The sequence below is a fragment of the Aotus nancymaae genome, unplaced genomic scaffold (genome assembly GCF_030222135.1).
Source record: "Aotus nancymaae isolate 86718 unplaced genomic scaffold, 86718_ANA_hifiasm-v0.15.2.pri h1tg000007l, whole genome shotgun sequence".
In the NCBI taxonomy this organism is placed as follows: domain Eukaryota; kingdom Metazoa; phylum Chordata; class Mammalia; order Primates; family Aotidae; genus Aotus; species Aotus nancymaae.
Window position 1 is genome coordinate 56,196,105 of NW_026988418.1, and position 16,733 is coordinate 56,212,837.

Consider the following 16,733-nt stretch of genomic DNA (forward strand, 5'->3'; position numbering starts at 1 on the left):
GGGACCCCACCCTTACCCATAAAGAGATAAACTGGGGTGATGAGGAGAGATTTTAAAAGCCCACTGATGTAATCAGTAGAAGGAAAATTCGTATCACACTTTCAGATTCTTATATGTAATCTCCCAAACCCTCCCTCAGCTGCACACAAGTGTACACCTAAGCACACATATTAAGCTATCCAGCTTTCTCTTTCTCCAGACCTTCCTCCCCATCAGCAGAGTCGCCCACCAAGGAGTGCATGCTTCTGGGAAAAAGCTTAGATTAACTACTACAGAGTCACAGGAGTTTTCACTGCTCCTCCCATTTACTTAGAGGAAACTCCTTATTTTCAAGACTGCTAAAAACCAGCCTGCTTTCATTTGGGTCCGATTGGTTTTAGTGGCCTAACCTACAATTCCAGGATATGTGTGTCTATGGAATGGGGGTGGGAGCAGCCTATGTGCAATCTGAAGGGGGGTGTGGGAACTCTTCCGTCTGAGTCCTGACTGCTGAGTGCACGCTTTGGGGTGGATGCAGATGTACGCTGTTGAAGACATTGCTGATTCCTCTATGTATGTCTCTCAGGTGCTGTGTCTTTGGACACACAGGAACAATCGTGCCTCCAGACCTGCAGTTAGGTTCCTGGATAACCAAAAAGTCCTCCCTTATTTTCTGGATTTTTTTTTATTTTTTGAGACAGGGGTCTCACTCTGTCACCTAGGCTGGAGTGTAGAGGTGCGATCTCGGCTCATTGCAGCCTGGACCTCCCGGGTTCAGGTGATCCTCCCGTGTCAGCCTCCTGAGTACCTGGGACTACAGGCCCGCGCCACCACACCTGGCTAATTTTTGTATTTTTTTGTAGAGAGGGGGTTTCGCCATGTTGCCCAGGCTAAGTCCTCCTTTTTGAGAAAAATTTCATGGTCTCAGGGAGGGTGAGGACTATGGTATATCCTCTTCTTAGTCCAAAACCAGATTTGTGAACGGCTGTGAAAGGCAAAATGTTCCCGGAGAGAGATGGGAGATACCGGCGATGGGGAGGAGAAAAGAGCTGGGAAAGACTAAAGGCCGGCCCCATTGCTACCCCACCAAGCTTGGTAGGGGCAGGCTCCAGCCCGGGCGAAAAACGCCGGGCCACACCAGAGTTGGGAGCCGGAGAGAGGCCAGAGCCGCTGGGAAAGGAAATTGCGCATTCCTGGCTGCCTTGTCTCCAGCTTCTCTGCTGAAGTCTGGTAGCAGTGAATGCGTTCACTTTCAGCGACGATTCCTGGAAGGAACGCCAAATGGTGACTGAAGTGGGAGATCCTGAGCCTCTCCATCCGCGCTCCCGAAGTCCTCTGGCAGAGCGGCAAGAGACGGGGACGAGGGCCCTGCTTTCAGCTCCCCAGAGTTCTTGTTCCTGCTTCTTGGGGACCTCCAAGCCTGACACACAGGCTCTGGGGAGGTCAGGCTTGGCTGAATCATGCTCATCCGGTGGCTTTTCCGTTATCTTTGTGCATTCGCTGGGTTGCTAGCTTCCTGTCGTTCAGGTTGGATGCTAATTTGGGGCGGGGGTGAAGGTGGGGAGCAAAAGTAGCCTCTTGTCTAAAGAGGCCCAAGGTGCATTCACAACGCTGTGGTTGCCTTCAGCAGCAGAGCACTTCCAACTGTAATCATAAGGACTAGATTTCCCTGGGCCCCTCCGCAGTCCGGCAGAGCATTCGGCGTTTCAGAGGCCTGACAAGCCATGTCTTCTCGCCGCAAGGTGGGAGGACCGATGAGACCTGATTCTCCCGGGCCTCACGAAAACAAAAACAATCTAACACGCTGCGGGTCCGCTAATCTAAACTTTCAGGTTTGGACCCTGCTCAGGGCCTGGCTTTCCGCATGACAAGCCTGCCTGGCCTCTCAGTCTTTCGCCCGCCCCCAGGACCCGACTCTTTTCCGGCTTCTTCGCAAAAGGATGGACCCGTCTCGACCAGAGCGCTCGGACTGGAAGATAGCGCTGTGTCTAGGCCGCTGTCCGCGAAATCCGAGACGTTTTTTCAGCGTGGCTAGAACCGACTTCGCAGCCAGTTTGAGCTTTCTCTGAGCTCGGGGGTCTCCTGCCGTCCTCCACCAGTGGCGTAACTTGGGAAGGGATGTGGGAATTAAGAATGACTAGGAGTGTTGGATTTTAAATTCCTTAGAAATCCATGTTGAATACAGTCCTTAGAGATTGAAAAAGGCGGGGGACGGCCAGGGGGAGATTACCTGGCTGGGAGAGCCAGGCTCTCGAGGTAACGGGATTTACAGAGAATGTTGAAAAAGCTCCGTCTCTTCTGTTAAAGTTTCTAGCTGCTCTCGCCCGGCACTTCTCCATAGGTTCTCCAGACCAAGAGCCCGGAATAGGCGAAGCGCAGCCCAGCGTTCGGGTCGCAGGGAAAGTGAGTATTTATTTGATGCTTTCAGGGCCCAGCTGGAATATGCCCGAGGGGCTCTCCCCAAACCCTGCGCTCCACCGCCCGCCTCTTGCTCTCAAGGCGCCTGTGTCCCTCCTCCACCAGGTAGAGCTGGAAGGAGGAAACAGTCTTGGAATTTTCAGTTACAAGACCCTGGTTAGTAACTGGGCTTTTTTGTTTGTTTGTTTTCTTTTGCCTTAACCATATTTGCTTAGAAAACGTTTAATAGGAACATTAAAAACCTGTGTGGCGAAATACAGGAGGAATCAGCAGATTCAAACGCACCTGGGGCCAAGGCGAGATGATCAGAATCGTTTTTCTGGCGTTTTGGACAGGTTAACATTTTGTCAGACCCCCAAATCCCAGATCTGCGTCTAAAGTGCCTCTGAGCTTGCAGCGTCTATGAGACCCAGCAGATCTGGAAGAAAAACGTATGGATTTGGGATTTGCAGGGGTTTGTAAAGCCTCAGATTTGACTTCGACTTTCAACTGTCCTACCTTCCTCTTGGAGTAACTCATGGGGGGACCGGGAAGCCAGGGGTTAAAGTCGGCCCAGGAGAGTCCAGGGGACGACAATCGCGCAGCCTTGGCTCGGGCCTCAGTCTCTCCCTTCCTCTCATTGGTTCGCGCTCTCGGAGTTTCTCCTGTTCCCTCCTTGCCATTGGTTGGGGGCTGGCTTTTTCCCCCCTCAGTCTTTTTCTTCCTCCCCCCCTCCCTCTCCCTCACCCCTCGGACAGGAGCGCACCGCCTGCCCCCTGTTCCTCGGGAAGGGAGGAATTTAGCGGAAAAAAAAAGTTTCCCAGAAGTTTGGATCAGAGGGAGGACGGGAAGGCAGAGAGGAAGAGAAAGAGGGAGGAGAGAAAGGGAGAGGGAGGGGGGACAGAGAGGGAGAGAATAATAATAATAACAAAAAACAAGATGAAGTTCAGTGGACACAGCCTGTGAGCGCCTGCCCCGGTGGGTGGGAAGCAGGACTCAGGCGCTCATGCAGCGAGCGGGTGGCGCTCGGGGCGCTAGTTCCTAGCAGCTGGGCCAGCGTAGAGGCGCAGGTCCGATCCGGCAGCGGAGGGCGGAGGAGGACGCAGGGGGAGTGTGCAGAGGACCTGCAAGCCGCCGCCTCAGCTTCGGCCGCCGCGCCGCCGCGTCTCCCGGGCCCGGCCCGGTGGGCGCTCCGAGCTTGAGGGCTCGCGCTGCTCCCTCGGTAGCGGGGGCGAGCGGAGGCCGGGGTGTGGGCGGCTAAAATGAGTGAAAGGAGAAGATCTGCAGTCGCCCTGAGCTCGCGAGCACATGCTTTCTCCGTTGAAGCCTTGATCGGCTCAAATAAAAAGCGGAAACTGCGAGACTGGGAGGAGAAGGGGCTGGACCTGTCCATGGAGGCGCTGAGCCCCGCGGGCCCACTCGGAGACACGGAGGACGCGGCGGCACACGGCCTGGAGCCCCACCCGGGTGAGTGCGTCGGTTGAGACCGCGGGAGGCGGGCGGAGAGGGGACGCCGAAGGGCCAGTCGCCAGTCGCGGTGAGGAGCAAGGCCCTGCCGTTGACGCCCTGCCTTGCCCCAACATAGGTTTCTTTTTCTTCGCGCAAATGCACTGAGCCTTTCTAAATTCGCTGGAACCAATTTTTGGGGCTAGACTGAGCCTTGGATTTTTCGTCGCCAATCTTAAGCAAGGAGCCCTGTTGGCTCGCATTATCTTTTCTTTTGTAAGCAGAGCGCAGCTTTCAGGGTGTCCGTGGGTGAAGGGCTGCGGGTCACTGGGGTTGGGAGGGGCTCAGGTCGAAGGCCACTGCGGGAGCGGAGATTTGGGACTCGCTTCTGAGAACTCGGGAGGACTGGCGCGGCGTTCTCCAATCCGCTACCTCAGTCTCAGGGAATGACCAGTTTGTTTAATTTAGCCTTCAACCTCGTTCTCGCCCTTCTCTCACCAAGTTTTCCATGGTGGAACATAATTGTATTTCTACTCCTTTGGCGTTTACGGAAACAAGAATGGAAACAAGATACTCTACTCGCTGGGTCACTCTCCAGGGCCCACACCTCTGTGTATTTAGAGTGTGGGTACGATTGATTTGTGTCTCAGATCTACACGTAACACATGTATATTATGTGCACAGAACATGTAAAAAGTAGGGCGGATGTCCTGTCTGTATTTTAACAGAACCCTAGGAGGGGAGAAGCCGACTTTAACGTTTTGTATTAAGTGCCAAGATTTCAACTGTGCAAAAACAGCCCGGGGGAACAGCTGTTGTCAGAAGAATCTTGACTGTGCGCGCGCGCACACACACACAACGCTGGAGACTTGGTTTAGCGGGTTCAGAAGCTTTCCAGCCCGGACTTCTAAAACCACGCTGGAAGGTGCTCCTGCTGAACAGCCAGAACTGGGGAGTAGACCCCGTTCCGCACGCTGGCAAGCCCGGGGAGCGGGCAGCGGCCTGCACTGGGGTAGAGACGGCCTCGGGCTCAGGAGCCTGGGGATCCCGGCCGCAAAGCTGTCCAACTCAAAGGAGGGACAGCTGTCGCTTACATTTTCTCTTTAGGCAGTGACAGTTCAATTTCCATGCTCCCGAGGCTAATAATAATGCGATTAGCGGGTGACCTGCAGAGACAGGGTTTTATGAATTCTCCGTGTTTTTGTGGCCAGTTACGGTATTTGAGTTTAGTGCTGGGGAATTATTTTTATTAGTCGATGAAAAGAAAATTAAAAGGAGATTTATTTCGTCCATCCAAGCCTTTTCCTGTATTTGAATGCAAGTGCAGGTCCACGCGGACCCCTGCGTGGGCATTCCAGAAAGGGACGCTGGGCTAATGCGTGTTTCCCTTCCCTGGCCAGACCCTATTTCCTCACCTCATTTATCTATTGTCAAGATCTCGCGTGGGCCTTGATACAGTTAGAAATTCTTGCAGGGGTTATGACACCTTAACACTTGGAAGGTTCTTTTATTTTGTCTTCCCCACCGCGGAAAAAAATCAGAAGTTGTTTAGCTGCGCGTGACAGACGTCCTGTCCGGGGGAAGTTTTCTCTTGGGAGGCCCCAGTTTGCACGGAGCCCGTCTGGGTCCCTGTGTTCAAAAGGGGCAATATGCAGGGTCATAATTAGAGACTCAGATCAGAGTTTGCTCTTTCTGCCATTCTCCTCAGCCTGAGTTCCATTCAGGAGGTGGAAGAGAAAAAAGCTAGGGAATGAGGCAAAAAGAGACCATTCCGGGGCGTGAACGTGAGGAACTAAGCTCTTGAATTCTGTTTACTTGCTCCGGCGGGATGGGGGTGGGGTGGACGATCTAACAGAGAACTAGCTTTATGTAACAGAGTTCGGTTGGTCATTTCTCATTACGTTATCATTTTTTTAAAAAAGATAAAGATTGGTATTTATATTAGAGAAAACGAAATATATTTGTAGGGCAAGGGTCTAGGACGAAGAAGCTGAAAGCCCAGCACCGTCTGGCTTTCTGCGGAGCTGGGCTACAGGCTGGACCTGGCCTTTTAGTGGGCCGGGGAAATCCCCAAGTTGGAGCCCCCGCAATGGCTAAGCCTTTCTTAACGATTTGGTCGTAGGATGAGAAAAGATCTTTTAGAAAAAAGAGGGCGCCGTGGCTGGAGACGCTGCGGACCGGGGAGCAGAGAAGGTGGAGCTGCGGGCAGCAGACACAGGCGGTAGCGAAAGGCGTGACCAGGGCTTGGGGCTGTTTTTAGGCCTTTCTTTTCTGTAATGCAGCACCCTGCGAACACACACAGGGACACATTTAAAGATGCGTGTATGGAGGAGTAGCGCAGGCGACCCTCTTGTGCTCAGGGCAGCGTCTCTTCCGAGCCTCATTATTGTTTCAGCTCTCTTCTTAGGGCCCAGAAGCCGCTGCGTGGCTCTCCCACCGCCCCCACGCCGACAGCAAACCGGGAACAGGAAAACAACAAAACATTGTTTTGGGGGAAGAATGAAACACACAGGCGCAGGCACAGGCTCATGCCTAGAGTACTCTCACCATCTCTCATAACACTGTTTTAGTCTGCTCTACCGGAGCCTCAGAATTCCGCGATCTTTAGACAACCCTAGGGTCCGATTTTAATGTTTGACTTTCATTCAAAGACGTGGCCTTTTACTTTTTCACAGCCCGTTTTTCTTTCCGCGTCTGGACAGAGCTGGCTTTGGTTGGCGCCCGAGCACCCGCAGCCTGGGGCACCAACCTGCAGCAGCCGCGGATCAGTCCGGCCTGTGCGCTGTAGCCACTCACTCCACCGAGAACGCAGTATGTATTTCAAGAGTTTCAAAAATTCCACCGAGCCTGGAGGCCCTGAAAATCTCCAAGGCCCACCAGACTTTGGGGAAGGTCCGTGAGTAACCCTCGCTGTCACACCTACGCCGGCACTCGCCTTCTTTTTGAGAAGCCGCTAGGAGTGCTTCTAGACCGGCCTCGGAGGAGCCTGGCTCTCGAGCCTGCTCGCCCCCGCCCTTTCCGAGAGCAACAGAGGAAATTTTTGAGCCAGGAACGGCTGGAACAGCTGCTCCGGCTGCGGCCTTGCAAGCAGGTTTCAGGCGCTCGGCGGCGCCATTTGCGCTCGGACCTCAGCCCCAGCTTCTACCGAAGTCCTCAGCTAGGGTTTGGGCCTTTCCCGCCAAAATCTTCTGCTGAGTGCGGCGAAGCCGGGTCTCCCGCGGAGCGAAATAATTCAAACCTTCTGTGGAGGGATTTCCTCCTCCAGAGACTTCAGACCGGGCCTCGCAGCAGCTGCGCTCCAGAGGTCTGGGAAGGCGGTGGAGCGCGCGGGTGGGCACCTGGACAGGCACATCCAAGGGCACGAGGGCAGATCGACACTCCGCGTACACGTGCACACGTAGCAGGCTCTCGCATTCTCGCACGCACCCGTCAGCTCTACTTCTAGTGAAATGAGACGGGAAAAGCCCGCGCAGAAACCGCGGCTGCCCCAGGGCACTTTCTTCCTTGGAGTTATCTAGATCAAGTGGTCATATGAATTAATCTGCCAGTTTATGGTTTGTTTGCTGAAAATACAACTCCGAGATTTTAATTCTGACATCACCTCCCTACCCACTTCCAACCCCCAATAGGGAAACAGGGTGAACACGGAGGAAGTGACTCTTCACTGACATTTAAGTAACGGATAAAAAGTGATGTGTTCAAGCCAGCGGGAGAGAATGTGTTTGCGTGAGGCAAGCGCCAGCCAGGGCACAGGCCGGAGGTCGGACCACAGGGACAGGGTGTTCCGCAAACGAGCAGAGTGAGATGCCCAAGGGTCTGCTGGAGTGGGGACAAGCCATCTTGGTTCGGCTCTGCTGTGCGCGCCCCTGCACTGGTGCTGGGCTGGAGGCGCCTGGCTCCGAGGAGTCAAGGTTGAGGCCTGGTGAACCTACTCAGGGCACTCGCCTGTCAGGTTAAAACGGTCTTCCGCGGAGGTCACCCCTTTGGTAAGTGACCTTGTGCGAAAGGAAGCAAGAGGGGAGATAAGGTCCGAGTTTGTCCTGGGCCAGTGAGGATTATTGTTCGCTGTGGGGATGACCGCCAAGGGCCTTTTTTCCGCGCACTGATCCGATGGTACTAAATTAGACGCCCTTTAGGTACGCAGGGCTGCGTTCCCTGGCAGTGGCGATGGTTATGAAGACATTCTATGTAAAGCTCCCGCCCAGCGCTGTGGCACAATAGAAACCGGTAAGCAAAGGAAAGTAATTGTAACCTGTTCCCACCCAAAGAAATGACCACGGCAAATGGGGAGTTCAGGGAATGGGGAAACGCAGATGCAGAGTTTGGACTGTGATGGGGAGGAAGGTAAAATGTGCTGTGGTTTGTATCTCCAAAGGTCCCTCCCCACCCTAGGCTCCCGCGCTTCAGAAGCCAGTAATGGTAGACCCAGGAATAACAAGCTGGTGTGTGGGTCCTCCCTTTGCTGCCACGAAGTGCTGGGCGACCCATCACCTGCCTCTGGCGTCCACCTCTGCGCCTCAGAGACCCGCTGGGGAAAGCACAAACCTCGTGGGTAGCGAAGGCTTTCCTAGGGAGCTCCGCGCACAGTCTAAGGGCGATGCAATTCTGACTTCAGATCTTCTACACCCAACCCAAGATTATTTCTTACTGAGCACTATATTTGGGCTCTGAGTTTGCTACTTTGGGTTTCTTGATTTGTATAGGTGAAATTCCCAGAAGGAAAATATCATGGGGGCAACTTTTATGCGGGGAGGAAGGGAGAATTAAATTTCTTAAATAGGAGTTCAGACTGAAATGATGGTGACAAATCCTCTGCCACTTTTCTGACCCCTTCCATACCAATGACTTCAAATGGTATAAAAATCTTTTAATTATGAAAGAAAGTTTGTTTAAAATATCTTTTAATATAGACAGCAAGTGAGGAGTGAGTGAAGAATGGCATGCAATGCCTAAACTGTGGACCCAAACTGGAAATATTGTGTATTGTGGTTTACCTGTAAACATGGAAACAAGTCCCTCCTCATTAACCCTCATATTAGTCCACAGGAGAAAGGGATAAATACATTTTGGCTTACAAGGCCTAAACATTGTGTTCATCCAATCCCCTCTAGGGCAGTCAATGCTATTATTTGAGTGAAATATTTCAGGTCCATCCCAATCGTTCTGCCAAAAAAAATTATAAGATGAGAAGACTGCTTTGAGACCCTGATTATGGACTCTGCTAGAAATTTATTTCTCACACCCTTGAGAAAAATAATGACCTCTTAAATCTGTGAATTCCAACTCAGAGTGGCTATAATTTTTTTGTTTGTTTGTTTGTTTTTTAAAGCAAGGCAGAGCTGTGCAAATTCCACAGGAATAGGGGGCAGATTGGCATGTTATGTACCGTTCTCCTTTCTGGAAACAGAACTCCATTCTATTATTATTCTGGGAGTGTAGCTGGTGATTGCTTTCTTACTCTCCAAAGAGAAAGTAGTTCAATAGGAGAAAATATTTAAATGATTTTCCCATCTGAGCTTTATGTTTTGACCTTTGGTGGAATGTGGAATCTCCTTTCCTTACTCTTTCTCATCCATGCAGTTTATTTTTACTTTGCTTTTCCTGGTTTCTAGTAAGCCTGGAATTTTATATGTGCATGACTGAGATACTCAGGGGTCTGCACTGGGAACAGCAATTAGCAAATTTATAAATTAGGGTCCTGTTTACACTTCTTTGGAGAAGGATAATCATTAGTTAATTTAAGTGAGGCCCTTGCTCTAAGTGTCAGGGGTGGAAAATGTGATTTGGTAGGGAGGACCCGCTGTGAAATGGGAAAAGGGGAATTCAAGCAACTAGTGAGAACCAATCAACATTTATTCAGTGCCCTTAATGGCCTCACTTTTAGGCACGGTATCTTGCTGACTGCAAAACTGGTGATGAGCTTTTGATACCAGAGTGAAAACAGGCCTTGCAAATGACTACTTTTCATTTTATACTTTTAATATTAGCTAGTGTTTCATATATTCTATAGATAGCTGTATAAAATGTATGTTCACAAATGTATGTGCTTATACACAAACTTATGTGTGTGAACACCATATATACCACCAGAACACTATATCTACATCAAAATATCAGTTCTGAATGGATGTAGACAAAATTTGGGACAAAAAACTGCCAGTGTGTGTGTATGTGTGTGTGTGTGTGTGTGTTGCCAGCTTAACAAATTGGAAATGTATAAAATTTGGGGGGCCAAAAGCTTTGTCACCCCTAGGTATCATGTGAGGATTCTAGAACATCCCAGATTTGCAACTTCCAGGTAATGAGCATTTTTATTTAACTTGTAAATAAACTCATGACTGCGACCAAAGTCAGAAGTACCAGTCAAGGCTAGGCACAGTGGCTCACGCCTATAGTCCCAGCACTTTGGGAGGCCGAGGCGGGTGGATCACGAGGTCAGGAGTTCAAGACCAGCTTGGCCAAGATGGTGAAACCCAGTCTCTACTAACAATAGAAAAACTAGCCGGCGTGGTGGAGGGCACCTTTAATTCCAGCTATTCGGGAGGCTGAGGCAGGTGAATCGCTTGAACTCGGGATGCGGAGATTGCAGTGAGCAGAGATTGCACCACTGCACTCCAGCCTGGGCGACAGAGCAAGACTCTGTCTCAGACAACAACAAAAAGAAGTACCGGTCAAAATACTAGAAATTGAGACTGTACTGAATGCCATTTAAAAGAACAGGGAAAGTGGAAATTTTTCTAACTAAATTTGGCATTTAATCTTGTAATAATGCCATCTCCATTTTCGATGGGCAGAATGGTGCTTTTAATTGTAAAAAGTGGTTTCGTGTTCTTCCATGTAGAAAGTAAACGGAATAACTAAGAGAAATCTGAATAATAGAAATGGCTAATGGAAATAACCAGAGAAACATTGTGATTTGGGGAAATTAAGAAGATAAGAAACGCATGTAAAAACTTCCTCTTATTTGCCTTCTTTTATTTTCTACAATGTAGTTGGGAAGGCTCAAATGAGCTGACAGTTTCCAACATGCTGCCATATACCTTAGAGGATTAAAAAACAAAAACACAAACCACCCGCTACAGAAGGCGAGCAGAGTTCCCTTGGAAGGGGAACATGAGATTATTATAGAGCCAGCCCGGAGCCTTGGAGTTTTAGCTCCTAGTTCTCAGCTGGATGAACCGATTTTCCTAACCCCTCGCCGCTGCGCTCTCTTTTAGTGTCTCACAGTCGGGAGCGCGTAGTTTAAGCCGCGGATAGGGGTCCGGGAAGCAGTTAACCCCCTTGCTTGCCACTCACTTCCCCTCCCCCCGTTTCCTCCACGCACGATGAAAACGTGCAGTTCTTCCCCCTCTCCAGGAATTTCAGATTCCGTTTCGCCGCGGAAAGGACTGGGATTGCATCTCTTCCCGGGAACCCATCTCTGGAAAAACAGAGCAGTTCGGTGACCTTCACGAGTCAGAACTGGGCCGTGGCCGCGTCTGCCGGCCCTCGGCCCCTCCGCCCGGCCTCGGCGGCGCCGCGGGGCGGGAACGGCGGCGGGGTCAGGCGCGGCTGGGCTGCGCGGCTTCGGGGCCCCGCCCGGGGTTCCTGTTCTCGCGCCCCGGGGCTCCGCGCTGGCCCCGCCGCCTCGCCGCGTGCGCCCGGGGTTATGGCGGGGCCTTGGAAACCCGGGACCCGGGACCCTCGACCCTCAGGCATGGCCACTGTTCTCAGCTCTCATTAGATCCTGGAGAAATGTGGGGACCCTGGGCTAACCCAGAACCCTCGGGGATGGCCACCGTTCTCAGCTCTTATTAGATCCTGGAGAAATGTGGGGACCCTGGGCTAATCGGGAAGGCCATGGTGAAAGACTCCCCCGACCCCAACAAAAAAATCAGGAACCCGCCAACGGCAGACAGAAATGCAGATGGATCCCAAGGGTCTTACACCTCGCGCCCTGAGGGGAGTTCGAGCTTTTGCTTTCATCAGGCAGAACAAATTTCCGAGGAATCAAACTGACTTCAAACATTAGCAATTAGAAACCAAGAATCCGCTGGCTTGAAGAACTTTTAATCCCTAACCATTTCCAAATGGGTAATTCTAGGGTCAGTAAATATCGTAGCTAGTCTGTTAAAAAGCAAAGTCGTCCTGTGGGATGGAGCCGTGGAGGACCCTTGGGTGCCTAAGAGGCAGGGATGCTCACGCCTAGAAAGCGGGCATTGCCCACGGAGACAGAGAAAAGCAAATGACTGACTGTCCTTCTCGCCGCTCTTGGGGATTAAAAAAATGGTGAACTAATTCTTTTATTAAAAAAAGAAAAAGAAACCAGACAACTGTACAAGCAGAGTGAGAAGTGACTCCCAGTAGCTGAAATAACTGTTCTGTAAGAAGCCAACGGGAATGGCTTCCCTTCTGGAGGGAAGTCCTGTCCCGATGCATCCTTGCTCCAGAGCTTTAATCTCTCCAGGATATAGCGCTCAGAATTGTAAACCTAGGAGTTGGGTGCCTTGGGTGGTTAGTGCTTCCACTCTTGCTCCTGAAAAATAAATAAATGATTTTCACAGTGGGGAGGGGCAAACATTTGAGGCAACAAGTGGCTGTGAACACAGCGGTGCCTTCCCTGGGTTCAGAGAAGTTTTCTCAATTTAGAAGCTTAATTAATAATTTGATTTTTTGACATCAAAGGGTGGGGGCTATACCTAGGCCCTATTTAGAAAGAAGGATTTAGTTAGAAGATTAAAAGTATAAACAAGCTTACAGAGGAATACTGAATTGTAAAATATATCAGAAACTTTTAACGTACTTATGTGGATATATATGTCTTCACTCTCCTGCAAAGCTTTCAACACAGACTCTTATGTTCTGTATTATATCCATGTTTTTAGGGTAGAAAGAGGGCTAGAGGAGCTTAAATTAGGAGTCCTAGATTCTAGTGCAGCTTTGTAATTGATGTTGGAACGAGGGATGTTTGTTTTAAAAGAAGACATATTAATGTTGAAAAAAAAGTTTCAAAGTTGTTTTACAGCCACCGATGAGGCCTCAGTTCCTCGTTTGTGACATGAGGGAGACAAGGCTCAAATGACATCTGAGGCCCTTTCAGCTGCAAGATTCTGTGACCCTAACTTTGGTTTCGCTTTTTGAAATACTAACATTTTCTCCTAAAGTAGTTTGGCCATCACTTGACCCATTCTTACTTTGTTGAAACAAAGAAATTTTACTGCAGTTGTAGAAATTAACAGCAATAGCAACACAAGGCCACAGAAATAGGAAAAAAATAGATTTTTAGAGCTAAAATTAAAAGCTTTCATAAAGTTCTTGAAAAAGTTTTTATATTAGTATCACATGTTCAGAAGTCCTGGATCAGTGATTTCCAGTCCTTGTGTATGATGTAACCTATCGTTGCTTGCATGGACGCTGCTGAAAGGGTTCTATGGCATTAGCGAATTTAAAGGAAATGTAAGTTATTTATGCTTTGAACATTTTCTGTGCCATTCCCAAAAATAACTGGAAAAACTGCATTTGAAAAATGAGGGTTGAAAAAAGCAACTTCATCACTGGTGAGTTGAACTGGTGGGCCAATAAAAATCAGTTGCCCCCTCATTGCTATTAGAGCCTGGTGAAAAGCACTAGTAACCATTTTCTATGTCTAGTCTGCTAAGCCTAGATCTTGATCTGGCAGAGATGTGAGAATGCTAAAAGGATGACTTAGTAACAGGCAAAATGCTTGTCAACAAGATAGATCAGAAGACAGCTTAGCATTCAAGGCCTCTATTCATAGCTGCTGAACTTGAGGGCAGGGTCAGATGCAAAACTGTGCCCAGCACACACACCTAGGAGGGTTTCTCGTGTTTCTATCTTGTAGGATTTTATTTCTTTACAGACTTCTGCAGCTGGGTTCAAACTCCAGCGATGGCTCCCCACCCTCATCTGATGTCCCCATTCTGTGCAGCCCCTGTGCAGACTTCTGCCATCCTGGAGTCTGTGGATTTAGTAGTCGTCCTCTGTCGCTACTACCCTGTAAACTACTGTAGGCCAGTGACATTATCCTCATTGTTTTTCTATCTCTAGATCCTAGGACAAGTGGCTGTTACATAGGAAACACTTAATAAATAATAAAACTATAATAATGATAACACAATGAAAACAACAATAACAAATAGCAACATTTATTAAACAAGCACTCTGTGCCAGCCTCTGTGCTATATATATATGTGCATATATACGTATGTATAACAATTATATGTATATTAAAACACCCATAAAATACCCTATCTTATCATTTCTATTTGGTGCAATGAATGCATGAATTATACAGTGTAGTGGTTAAAAGCTCAGATACTTGGGGTAAGACTGGTTCTGTCTGCACCCTGGTTTTAACACTTGCTAGTTGTATGACCTTGGGAGAGTTAGTTAGTTAATCATCCTCAACCCTAGTTTCTGCATCTATGAAACTGGAATAATAAATGTGTTCATTAAAGGGTTATTTGAGAATTACATGAGATAGTACACATACAGGAACACAAGACTTAGCACAGTGCCTATTATTCCTATCAATTGAACTGACAGTGATGACTCACCTTAGTGAGCAGCTTGGATAAGAAATGGTTGCAAATCGTAATCTATAGCAGCCATTGCCCCTCTGCCCCCATTCTTTTGCTCTAAATGGAATGTTAGGGACTTGAAGTGGAATCCCCACTTTGTTTATAGCTTATGGTTAGAAACAGTACATAATTTGAGTACCTGTGGGGAATAAAGATGAAAGGAATTTTGACAGCTCTTGCTATTGAAGTTTCCACTGAGGCAAAATGCCATCCTGATTGAGCATCTGGGGAAGGGGTGGGCAGTAGCTGGCTGGCATATGGTAGAAAGAGCGGCTGAGCAGAAGTGGGGCTGAGAAGACTCAGCTTTACCAACTCCCCCAGAACTCTGCTCAAAGAGGTCAGGAGGGCCTTTCTGGATGCAGGGAAGTGGAATAACACAAGCATGTTTCTCTTTGGTTAGTTTTTGATATTTCTTCCTGGAGCCCAGAAATCCCCAAAAGATCAGGCTTTACCTGATAGGAAATAGGAGGATTCACTCTTTGTTTCTAAAGCCATACTCCAGTATACTGTTAGGATTCTGGGTAAAATGAGCCAGTTGTACCAGTTAGTTGGAGCTGCAGTAGAGGATTGGTAGGTGTTGCTTGGATGAATTAAAACAACAACAACCACAACAATGAAAAGAGTAAAAGAAGAAAGAGTCTAAATTAAAAGAAACCCTTCAATTAAGCTGAATGTCAGGAAAGAGGAGACTGGGAAGTCTTTTTTAAGAGAAACAACAGAAACCCCAGCCCTGGTTTGCCCAGCTTAGGACTGGACAATCCACATTTGGCAGCCCTGGTTTGCCCAGTTTTCTTCCTTTTGCAAAACAGAAACCTGGATTTGATCATTTACTATTTGTTTTTAACATTTTTGTTTCGCATTAGACTTTGTTTATATTATTTTCTCGCAACAGAGAGAGAAGGTGGCTTCCCTAGAAAAGAGGAACAGAGAAGAGAAACTTTCCTCAGCCTCCTTCAGGAAGCCCAGGGCCCTTAAGAAGTGCTGAGGTCCTGACCATCCAGAGGAAAAGGGAGCTGCTCTTTCCTTTTGGAATCCAGTTCTCATTTTTCAAAATAGACTCTGCCCCACGTTTTATCTCCAAGACAGATGTTCCTATTCTTCTCCAGTCTTCCAAGCAACGTCTTTGCTCGGTGTCCCCACCTCTAACCAGCAGTAGCTTTCATGGATTGAGAACACACTCTGTACCGTATAATGTGTGGGTGGTTTTATTCACATTCTCTCATTACATCTACCCAGTAGGCCTTGGAGGAAGATAATTCTTTCCCCATTTTACAAATGAGGAAATTGAGGCTCAACAGATTAAATAGCTCACCCACAGATGCACAGTTCTACTATACTTTAAGTGACCCAGCCAGAATTTAAACCTAGCCCTGTGTGGTTCCAGAGTAATATCCTTAACTACTAGATTATATTGACCGTCTTATAGATGATTCTTAAGAGCTCTAGGGAGAATGTTGAACCTTTGAAGGTGGAAATGTATGCTTGCTGCTAACATTGTCAACAAAACAGAAATTGTCAAATTGTGAATGAGAGAGAGCTTATTTCTAGTTTCCAGGTCATTACCTTCCTTGCTTGTCATTATTAGTTCCTCTCCTCCTAAGGTGACTTCTCCATACCTGCTAGTAGAGGTCTCTGTGTAGCAGTGATATAGGGTTGATTTTCTAAGCCATGGTCTTTGGAATGGCGCATGTGCAGCCTTCCCGGTATGACCTGCATTTCTTTGACTTTAATGCACAGAAATCTCAGTGTCTGAAGTGTAGTGACTACATATTGAATTTTATCTAAAACCTCTTCATCCTAAATCTCCTTATGCAACGAAATTCAGGGGAAACTTTAACTGCTCTGTTTTACCCATTCCCTACTCCATTCACAACGGGATGGAATCTTATTGGTAATTGATTCAAAATGGAACAGCTTAGAAACATATCAGTTGCAAACGACGGGCAATTCGTGCATTTCTAAGTACTGTTGATTTTTTCAAACTCAGTAATCACAGCTGAAATCCCTTTGCTATGGATTGAATTTACAAAGGAAGAGATTCTGATTTCCACAGTGGCTTCTTTTTAATGCCCTAGGATTAGGAAACTGCCTTGAGGACCCAGGGCAAGTACACCCGCTGTTAGAGTAGAGGCTTTAACTTTAACCTCTGAGTGACTGCTCTGATTCATTTATTTTGTAACAGCTCTATTTAGAGTAGCCTTGTTTGGTATGGCATCAGTTATTTGCAGAAGTCTCTCATCTCAGTGAACACTTACACCCTGTGCTCCTTTACTCTTCTAATGCTGTAAGTGGATGAGATGCCAGCAGTGAGTTTCAGAGAACTTAACAAGA

General features: G+C 48.3%; 1 protein-coding gene across 1 annotated transcript in view; it reads left to right on the forward strand.

Annotated features, from left to right (window-relative positions):
• The first annotated feature begins 3,104 nt into the window (after positions 1 to 3,104).
• The window catches only part of TBX15 (T-box transcription factor 15), a 110,490-nt gene continuing 96,861 nt past the window's right edge, over positions 3,105 to 16,733 (forward strand). The window contains exon 1 of the mRNA XM_012458851.3: positions 3,105 to 3,843. Coding sequence (XP_012314274.2) covers positions 3,639 to 3,843 — 205 coding nt within the window. The 5' untranslated portion in view covers positions 3,105 to 3,638. The remainder of the gene's footprint in view (positions 3,844 to 16,733) is intronic.